General features: G+C 30.4%; 2 protein-coding genes across 4 annotated transcripts; one reads left to right on the plus strand and one right to left on the minus strand.

Annotated features, from left to right (window-relative positions):
- Positions 1-969: 969 nt before the first annotated feature.
- On the plus strand, positions 970-2,828 carry LOC102603799 (glucan endo-1,3-beta-glucosidase-like). The gene is made up of 2 exons (XM_006341795.1): positions 970-1,042; positions 1,864-2,828. The coding sequence occupies exons 1-2, from the start codon at positions 970-972 to the stop codon at positions 2,826-2,828; spliced, it is 1,038 nt and encodes a 345-aa protein (XP_006341857.1).
- A 2,666-nt stretch (positions 2,829-5,494) lies between these two features.
- On the minus strand, positions 5,495-7,564 carry LOC102604135 (UPF0481 protein At3g47200-like). Of its 3 annotated transcripts, none has more exons than XM_006341797.2 (4): positions 7,479-7,564; positions 7,261-7,301; positions 6,719-6,827; positions 5,495-6,297 (listed from the first exon to the last, which is right to left on the minus strand). In XM_006341797.2, the coding sequence occupies exons 3-4, from the start codon at positions 6,788-6,790 to the stop codon at positions 5,548-5,550; spliced, it is 822 nt and encodes a 273-aa protein (XP_006341859.1). In that variant the 5' UTR covers positions 6,791-6,827; positions 7,261-7,301; positions 7,479-7,564; the 3' UTR covers positions 5,495-5,547. The 3 variants fall into 3 exon arrangements, with proteins under 3 accessions (XP_006341859.1, XP_015161820.1, XP_006341860.1); XM_015306334.1 differs by having other exon boundaries at positions 7,261-7,297; positions 7,479-7,504; XM_006341798.2 differs by lacking the exon at positions 7,261-7,301.
- Between the last annotated feature and the right edge of the window lie 3,258 nt (positions 7,565-10,822).

Genomic DNA, 10,822 nt, shown 5'->3' on the forward strand with positions numbered 1-10,822 from the left:
ACGATAAAAAATATCTTATTGTTTTGGTTATTGATTTAGTGTATTTAAAAACTGAAGACCGATAAATCGAACCGATAATACATAAAACTGAATCGATCGATGCACACCCCTAACTGTGAGTTCAATTAAGCAATAATAGAGTTATTATTACACGAACAAAGTGATTCAATTAATAGAAAGTGTGACTATTTTATGTGAGGTAGGATAGGTAAAGACTAATGTAATGGATTTTGAGGGACTTGGATTTAGGGTTGTAATAGTTGGGCTAAAATTTTAAGTGTTGGGCTTGAGAAAATGGTAAACTTAAAGAGTTAAGTTAATTAAAATTTAACAAAATATTTGTATTTAATTTATGAAAATATATAAATAATTATAAAATTTGTATATCTAATTTCTCGGTTCGGTTTGATTATTTTTGTGGTTTGTATTTAGTAAAACCAAAACCAAACCAAAATATTATCGGTTTTCAAAATTTAAAATCAAACCTAACCAAATCAAACCAAACCAAATATCATTTTTTTTAAAATTTTGTTCGGATTATAATTTGAATTGACTTTTTAACCATAACCATGAATAGCTCTACGTTCAAGTATGCGGAAAGTTCTAATTAAATCGGAGGTAAAGTTTATACTTCATTAAATTTTATTATAAATTAATTAAGTAATTTTATCTAATAAAATTTCTTTTCGATAGTTTAAAATTTAACAACTTATGAAGTTGAATTGTTTTAAAAAACTTACAAACTTTTAGAATTAGTTCATTATAAAAAACGAAAAAGAAGTATACTTGAGTATCAACCTAGAATTCAACCAAACCACACCAAGAAGTAACCAAGAACCATACTCATGAAGAAAATTACGTAGAAGAGAATAATCTGAACCATGTCTCCCCATGATATTTTATGTTGTAGATTTCCCAGAACTCCTAGCAAAGAGAAAAGAAATTTAGTGAATGAAATCAAGTACACTTATGGGAATGTTAATTCAAGACGTCCTTTTGGTTATATACTGTGCCTTCATTCTTCATTGGAATTATTCCACAGGTTCCTAATGATCATTTATATTCCTTCTCTTCTAATTCCAATACAATTTTTTCAACGAAGTCTTAACTTATATGTTTCGACAGTGTAAAAACTTTTGTTAGTGTATTTTAATATCATTATAACAAAAGAGATATTTAGCAGTAATTGAGTTAATCTCATTAATTCTGGAGTCGCTAAAGCCTTTAACAATATTTATATAGGATGTTGGTTATAAATACTCATTTTTATTATTGACGTTAAATATAATATAGTGGGAATTATATTATATTGACACTAAATCTGAGATTTGAGAAGTCAAGAGTAAATATATTACTCCATCGTCCATCCGTTTAAAAAAGAATGACCTAATTTGACTTGGAATGGAGTTTAAGAAAAGAAAGAAGAAATGTCAAATGTACCAAAATGCCCTTTAATCTTGTTGCCTTAAACATGTCACGTGGAAAATTGAAGTTAAAGTGTTGCCAAAAAAGGAAATGGGTCATTCTTTTTGAAACAGATTAAAAAGGAAACTAGGTCATTCTTTTTTAAATTGAGGAAGTAATATTTACCGTATAGACTATATGAATAGCTACCAACAATAGTAATTAGTCTAGAGTTCAACCAGTATTCATCGATCGTGTAAATATTTTTTACGCTATCAGGTACTAACAACTTGCTAGGGTACTAATAATTAATGTCAACATTTACTTACACTATCAATGTATTTATGTTAAACTTATTTTAACCTAATAGTGTAAAATAAAAATGTGAACTTTCAATACTCATTTTTCAATTTTGTGTCTCCTACAATTCCACAACCTTAGTGATTTAATTCCTTGCAGTTGAAGCAACAATTGGAGTATGTTATGGCCGCGTAGGTACAAACCTTCCACCACCATCAGAAGCTATCAATGTCATAAAATCAAATGACATTTCGAGAATTCGTCTATTCAATCCTCATCCAGAAGTATTACAACCATTTTCTGGAACTGGAATTGATCTTTTGATTGGAGTACCTAATGAAATCTTACCTACCCTAGCTAATAGTCCTGTGAAAACCTCCATAAAATGGCTACAATCAAATATTTTTGCCTATGTTTCTCCTAATCAAGTTAAATATTTAGTAGTTGGCAATGAAATATTCCTTAAAGATCCATTTTACTCCCCTTATATAGTTCCTTCAATTTCAAAACTTTATCAAGCTCTTCAAACATTAGGCCTAGCTACAACCATTAAGGTTTCTTTTTCTCATGCATCTACCATACTTTCCAATTCATACCCTCCTTCATTTGGAACTTTTGAATCTAATGTCAAACAATTTCTTGTTCCTTTATTACAATTTCTACGTGACACAAGATCGCCATTAATGGTGAATGTTTACCCCTTTTTCGCTTACATTAACAATCCAAAGTATGTTTCATTGGACCATGCACTATTAAATAGGTCATCATACATGGAATATGACAAGAACTTGGCTTATGACAACATGTTTGATGCTTCCATTGATGCATTTGTTTATGCCATGGAGAAGGAAGGATTTAATGATATTCCTGTGATGGTCACAGAGACAGGATGGCCAACTTCTGGAACTGATGGCGCGAGCATTGACAATGCCTTTACTTATAATGAAAATATTGTGAGAAGAGCTTTGAACAATGTTGGCACGCCTAAGTGGCCTGGAGTTGGCTTGGACATTTTTTTGTTTGATATGTTTGATGAGAATGGAAAAAGTGGGGAGGAGTTTGAGAGACACTTTGGTATTTTTGGAGACAATGGAATTAAAGCTTATGACATTAGGTTCAACTAGAGTAAGATAAATAATGTAAAAAAATAAAAAATGGAGTGGAATTGTCTCAGTGATTCTCTAGCTCTGAGTAAATTAATATTTTTGAGGTGTGGTTATTATTAGAACGTAATTACTGTTATTGCACTTCACATGTTGTTACTGTTTACTGTTTTACGACATAGTTTGTTAGATATGTATGCACCACTTTAAGAGTTTATTCTCTTATTTTCCTAATTTATTGGTTTAGTTTCCATGGTAGGAATTTATATATTAGTTCTTTATCGAATAATAAAACAGTCTTTTGTTTCATCTTGCTCAATTACTTATATGGTATCATAGCTCACATCGATCTAAATTCTCAGGGATTCTTTTTCACGCTTTGACTACCATCACAAACTCACTCTTAACATGCTTGAGAACGTAAGGAATGTAGAATCTACTGGCAGCAACCCTAACAGTTGTTGTTTCCATGCTTATGTGTGGACACAATTTGTTCGGACATCTTGACAATTCTTCTCCCGCTCCTTCATCAACTATCACAAAAATAGTAAAGAAGTGGCAAAGCTAGCTTACAACACTTGGTTCCGCCAGGATCAATTGATCCAGAATGCAATAATGGCTTATGTCGACCTGACAATTGCTTCAACCGTGGTTGTTGCCTCCACTCCTAATTGCTTGGGACTCCTTGCATCTGATTTATGCCAACAAGTCCCAAACGTGAATTTTCAGCCTTCGTGATTAGCTCACACGACTATCAAAGGATTCTGGTCCATTCATCAATTATCTCCATTAAGTATGCTCTATCTACAATGAGCTCGCCACTGCCGGTGCTACAATTACCAACAATCAGTTGGTAGTGAAAGTACTGAGTGATCATGGGTTAAATTTTTGTGAAATTTCCGTTGCAAGAGATTCCATCATCTCATCTGAAGAATTGTATGCGAAACTAATTGATTATGGCCTCTTCCTCAAACATGAGGAATTGAAGAAAGAAACTCCTGCAATAATTGTTGCAATGGCCACTCACGACAAATCCCCTAATTCAAACTCATTGATTCTTTCTCTTTAATTCACCCAATGTTTATTTCCTTGAGATTTATCACGAAATTAACATCATTCATTCCTTGATTTCAACACACTTGGCTTTATTCATTTTAAGAGTTTGCCCCGAATTTAACTGTTTGTGACAGTGTACCTTTGGATCATGTTGACTGACGTGTTTCATCTTTCTTTGTTAATCATCAAAACTGCATAAATCCCAACAATATATACCAGGACTATTATTGTTAATAATCCAAAGCAATTAATTTGTTGCAGAAATTGATTTGAAAAAGAAAAGAGAAAGCAATAAAAGGCAGTCAATGTCCGCTCGTATCGCAAAATTTATGTACATTTTCAGATTATTTACTTGAGGTCGCTGTATGAACATATAAATTTTAAATTTTGAATTTCCCTTTGAAGTAGAAAACGGAAAAAAATCGACACGATTAATTTCTTCTGACGACCATTTTCATGTTGTTTAAAAATCATAGTAGGAAATGAGTCATTAATGACAAATTGTCAACCTTAATTTGATGTTCCCTATACAGTGCTTTATCATATGATAATAATAGAATTTATTCTTCTCTCAAGATTTCCATATCTCCCAACAAACAATAACATGAATTGATTGCAGAAGAAGTTTCTGAACTCTGTTACAAGACTTCATAGCCCACCAATTTTGCAAGGATGGTTTTAGAAATTATGTAATGCAAGTTATTTTTAATGTAACAAATCAAACCGTTGTGGCTGGAAGGTGGTGCTCACACAACATGTGATCCACATAACTTTTTTTCTCCTGTCATTTTTATATATTGTTTTTCTTTCATCTTTTCACGATTTTTCATCTACCCTTACTTCTCCAAAGCTACTATGCACTCTTTATGCCACATTAGGTCTCAGGGCATGGTGTTTATATCAATTTGAGCTAGTATGTGAGGATCGCCATAGGACCCCAAATTTAAGTTTGGGAGGGAAAATATGTATTATCCCATCATTTAATTAAAGATGGAACACATTCTGAAATCCATCAATACAACTTCGATACAATATTAATCCCTTAAAAACACATAATTTTATATAAACAACTACTTAAAAAGGCTTATGAAAGCTAGAATAGTTTGTATAGCTGTGCATAAGAGGAGTATGATGGCTGCCACAGTTGAAATTCCTGCCCAAGGACTATTGAAGTAATTGTGCCTCAAATTTGCCTTCATTCTGTTCCATGGTTGTTCACAATGTTGAATTACTTTTCTGCATTCTTCTTTGTAATAGAAATCACTTGAGACATTGACCCCTTGCCCAATTTTATTAAAGATGGTAGCTAATTCATTGTCCTCTCCTAGATTATTGCTTATGATTCCTTTTCGACGAAGTACATTCACATCTTTGTCTGAGTCGGTAAGATAATCCATGAACACTGCAAAATCACTGAAATGTTTAGGAAGTACATCACATGTTTGTTGCTCGTAGGCAATGAGATTTCTCAGGAGGGTTTCTGTTACATCATCAACTTCAAAACAAGGAATTTGCATCCGTCCATTCTCAAATTTGATATCAAACAAAGTTGTCCTATCTTCAAGGTCACTATAAGTATTTCCAACTTTTGAAAATCTAACTCTTGCTTCGCAAAGCTCTGTTATGTTAGGTATATTGGCATGCCATGTTTGGTAGTCTTGATCTTTTGATATAATCTTCAAACTTAAGTCTTGAACATGCCATAAAGATTATAGTATGAAGGATGAGACGACATGTGTACGAGTTGAAGCAAATGTTTGATGCATTTGACATCACCTTCCCTCTCAAGATAGGATGCATGAGCCATCTTTGGTAATATAGAAAAAAAAGTCTCCTTTACTAGTTTTGTGATTGGTACTTCATCAACTTCCTTTGTCATGTATTGAAGCTTGGTTAGCACAAAGAAAGGAAGTTGGTTTTCTAGTAACAACAAGTCTCGAAGTACAAGGTTTATCATACAATTTGTGCTTATTATTTTGTCTTCTCTATTAGGCTTCATTCCACTACACTCTCGAATAAACTCAACCACGAAACATCCATCTAGTAAAAGTATTTCTGAAAATTTGTCAACGATATCATTGTCCAAGTTCTCTATATCATCGTAACACTTTAGTGCTATGCCTTTAAGTTTCTCAATTTCAGTAATGCAATGTTCCACATCAAGCCCCCTTTTACACTGGAGAAATCGTCGTAGGTACATCAATTTGTACTTTTCCATTGAACCAAGTTGTGGATTCTTTTTATGGTAAGGACCAATGGAGATCAACATTGGTGTATAAGCATCTGGATTTGATTTTCGTAGCCCTACGTTTACTTTGAATATGGCAATGAATTTTTTAGATGTATATTTGTCCAAATCCTTCAATTTTTCATCAATGATATGATTTGCAGATTTATTGGTATATTGACCATTTATTTTTCCTGCTTCTTCTATCTGTAATGAGTAGAACATAATCATTATTTTTTGCAACATTATGGAGATATTTACAAAAAGGATTATGGAGAAGAATGAGTTCTTTTTGTATTTTCAACCTTTGAAATTCTATACATAGGGTAAGGAAGAAAATAGAATGAGAAAGGGTATTATTGTAAATTATAAAATATATAATAGTTACCAACCAATAAAAGGGATTACTATTACTTTTGGCAATTGCTAAAAGAAAAAAAAATTGAGATCCCTTGAGTTGTGAATATATGAAAATTATTTTGGTTTACCTTGTTCCATTTTATACAATGATACGATACAATAAAATCTTTAGTATTCTAATTAGATTTTGAAACAATTTCAATCTTGCATTTTATACAAAAAGAAAAAAAAAAAGTAATGCATATATGTTTGACTTCGAGAGAGAGACATTATCTTTTTTAGTTTGATGAAGAAGTGGACATTGATCATCTATTGGGGTAATCTCAATAGAGTGTGACATCCCTCTTTGACAACTTTCCTTTCTTGATGTATGGTTCCTACAAAAGAAAGATATCAGGATAATAAAAAATATTTTTTACTGAAAAATGTTTAGTGGTCATTTCTATAAATATTTTAACTGAATAAGTAAGAAATAAAATTGTAATGTTTTCATATGAAAAAAATTTAGAGAGTTTCTCATTATTTCAGTGAGATTTTACTTTCCATCATTCATTCTTTTTCAGTGAACTAGTTCAATGGAAAATGAGTGATTTTTTTTCTTCGTAGCACAAATTACTCATTGATCCACTATAGAAAAAAACTTTATTTTTAATAGTGTATGAGGTGAAAATAGTATAGTATCAAAATGGTATACTATTAAAATATTTAAAATTGTAATATGGTAACCATGGAAGATTGTTATGATTGAGTGGTTAATATTCTTTTATTCATGCTAAAATTCGCAGGGTTAAATTGGGTGAATGAAGTTACCTTTAGTAAAGAGAGTACTTCACCCTTCAATATGAAGCTTTCTAGCAGGATTTTGAAATAATCAATCCCCAAAGTAAATATTCAACACCAAATATAAAATAGAAGATAAAAACTAATATCAAGTAAGAATCTCAAGACTCAAATAAAAGTATGAGTTATTTTGCATAGATAATTATCTTGTAATGTTTAGCATAAAATGAGATGGTGCAGAAAGTTACCTCTTTGGTTAGGCTGTGTTTTTTCTTATGTTGGTCACTTCTACTCTTTGCTTCTCCTGGATTTATAAAGGGGAAAAAGGGTGTGTCTGGTATGGATGAAAATATTTTTCGAAAAAGTTTTTAAATTTTTTTTATATTTGATTGATCAAAATTTATAAAAATAATTTTATCTTAAAGTTTAAGTTTCTTAATAATTAGGAAATTGTCTTTTCGAGTGGAAATATAGAAAACAAGTTTTATAAGTGACATTCTACATTAATTATTTTCTTTCTCACCTTTCAATGCATCTAATCCTCATCCCATATACTCCACCCCCACCACTCTATAAGTAATAGAGTCGAGATTTTCACTAAAATATTCACAATATGAAGAAGTAAACATAGGAAAAAAATCGAAGGGAATTTTTATCTATTATATATACATAAAAACTAATTTCAATAATGTATAAATAGTATATTTTTTCTCCAAAAAAGTGATGCCGAACTCCACCCTTGCACCCAACAACCAACTCTCACCCTATTTCCTATAATATTTATTTTAACTCTACATAAAATTCTTTAAGATAATATTTTCTACTTCTATATCAATTTATTTTTTATATTAAATAATTTTTGATGAAAATATATCGACACACCCAAGATCAATAATTGAAACCAGTATCTTGATACGTGGCCTTGTTTTGGCCTTTCAACTCAAAATACTGTTGGCAATGAGAAAAAGGAATGAGAAATCGTTGACTCTAAGTCAATGATCCATTCTTTCCCTCAATTATTTTGCAAGCTCGGCGTGATTAGAGATATTGACTTATTTGTGGTTCTTATCTATTTACTAGTATAAAAGGTGTTCGTGCTAGCACGGGTTTAATATCTTAATATTTTTAATTTTAATTTATATGATGTAGGTAGAATTTAAAAAGTTAATTAAATTTTGATATGATTTTTATATATTTAAGTTGTTAATTACTTTTTATTTGTGCAAATTTATTGTGAAGAGTTTCATTAAGATGCTCATAATTAATGTATTTTTTGTCATCGATCGTTGATTTTTCACTCAAAGTAGTTATAAGATATAAACAAACATTACCGACGTTCGAAATAATTAAAGTCATAGCTAAAACGGATTCCATAAAGCAATAACTAAAGAATATGAATTTAAAACTAAAAGTCATAGCTAAAACGGATTCCATAATTTCAAAAAAATTATACACTAATTAAATTAAAGTAGAAAAAAAGAAGTAATTTTTTTTGAAATATTTTTTCGAAACACGCTGAAGCATGCATGTCTTCTTGAACTTAAAACTAAAATTCATAGCTAAAACGGATTCCATAATTTCAGAAAAATTATACACTAATTAAATTAAAGTAGAACAAAATAAATAAATTTTTAAGTTTTTTTTTTAAAAACACGCTGAAGCAGACACATCGACAGATACGAAAAAATTATACACTAATTAAAATAAACTAGAACAAAAGAAATAAATGCGAAAAAATTATACGCTAATTAAATTAAAGTAGAACAAAAGAAATAAATTTTTAAGTTCTTTTTAAAGAACACACTGAAGCAGATGCGAAAAAATTATACGCTAATTAAATTAAAATAGAACAAAAAATATATTATTTTTTAAGTTTTTTTAAAGAACACGCTGAAAACAGGCACGTCGACGCAACACAAACGGTCTCTGTATATAAGAGAATATATATTTCTTCTGACCTAATTCTTGGTAACAAATTTTAATATAAACTTTTGTTAAAATTTTGTATTTATATTAAAAACAATTACAAAAATATATATAATAATATATCTAGAACTTAGTAAGTACTCCCTTTGTCCTAATTTATGTGATATTTTTCATTTTTCGAGAGTCAAACAATTTAAGTTTGACGGAAAATTTGCGCGTGGAATCTTCAATTTTTTCGAAATGAAATTTATATATTTGTAAACTGTGTAAAAAGTACTATAAGTCATAATAATTGACAATTCAAAATAATTATAAGATATATGAAAAATTTACGATCAAAGATAAATTTGTTTAAATTTCGAAATTCGAAAAGTGCCACATAAATTGAGACGAAGGGAGTAATATTTTTTAAATCTAGAATTCATAAATTAAAATTTTGGGCATGTTTGATTCGAACTAACTTTAATCTCATTTATCCATTATTTGTCAATGCCATATACCAAACAATTTAAAAATTATTCATAAATCAACTTTCTTAATTGGTGTGTGGGTAGATAGAATTGGAGGATCCGTCAATTTCTTATTTATTTTCCCATTTTTTGTTTCTTTTTATTTTTGCTTTATGTTGAATTTTTATATATTAATAAAATATATTCACAAAGATCTACTTAGTGGTATTTAAAAAAGGAAGAAGCTCAAACGATAATATAATTATTGTTGCTCGTAATATTTCTTATTGGTATTAAAACTTTCAATACCCAACGAAAATCATCTCATTAAACTCTAGTAGAATCAATTTTTTATTATCAAAATAAGCTATTATTAAAATTAATTCACCAAAATAATACATTATTTTTTTAAAATTTTACAAAACTAGTATAAACGTATTTTTTTTCAATAACGTTTTAGGCTATATTTTATTCAAAAAAAATTCAATGACAAAATAAATAAAGGTCTAATGGATTAAAAAAACATAAAATGTTACAGTCAATAACATTTTATAATTCGTTATTCTGATTATAATTCGTTACTATGATGCACGTTTGTACCAATTTTGTAAAAAAAAAAAGTATTATTTTGATGAATAATTGATTTTATAATGGCTTATTTTGGTAAAGAAATCCTAGAATCAAAGAAGGGAAATTAACCTCTTAAAGCTGATGATAATTTTTCACCAAACGTTGTTGTTGTTCTCCCCCTTGAGGCCTTGACAGTAAAGCTTTCAGACTTTTAGTATTTAATTGCAGACTTAAGCATAATAGTATTGTTAGCTATGGCTTGATTTTTATTTGAATTAAAACAACTTAGTAAATTAGTCTGTTAGATAGCGTTCCCTCGATACATAGTTAGAGTTGGGTGTCAATTGCGTCCTATGGTAGGACCTGAGACCCATCTCCCGACTCCGACTTTCGATCCTTATTTGGGATTGGGGATTTGTACCTAACTCCTGATCACGACTCGAGACTTAGCTCTAACTTCTGACCTGAGACCTAACTCCCAAATCCCGACCTAAATCTCGACTTGAGACCCAACTCTTCTCCCCGACTTGAGACCTGACTTTCGGCCCAGACTCCAACTCCCAACCCCGATTCCAAGTTGGGATTTGACTCTCGATCCTGAACCAAGATCCAGAACCCAACTATTGATCTTGACACGGGTTCGGGTC

Source organism: Solanum tuberosum, unplaced genomic scaffold, assembly GCF_000226075.1.
Source record: "Solanum tuberosum cultivar DM 1-3 516 R44 unplaced genomic scaffold, SolTub_3.0 scf00029, whole genome shotgun sequence".
NCBI lineage: Eukaryota > Viridiplantae > Streptophyta > Magnoliopsida > Solanales > Solanaceae > Solanum > Solanum tuberosum.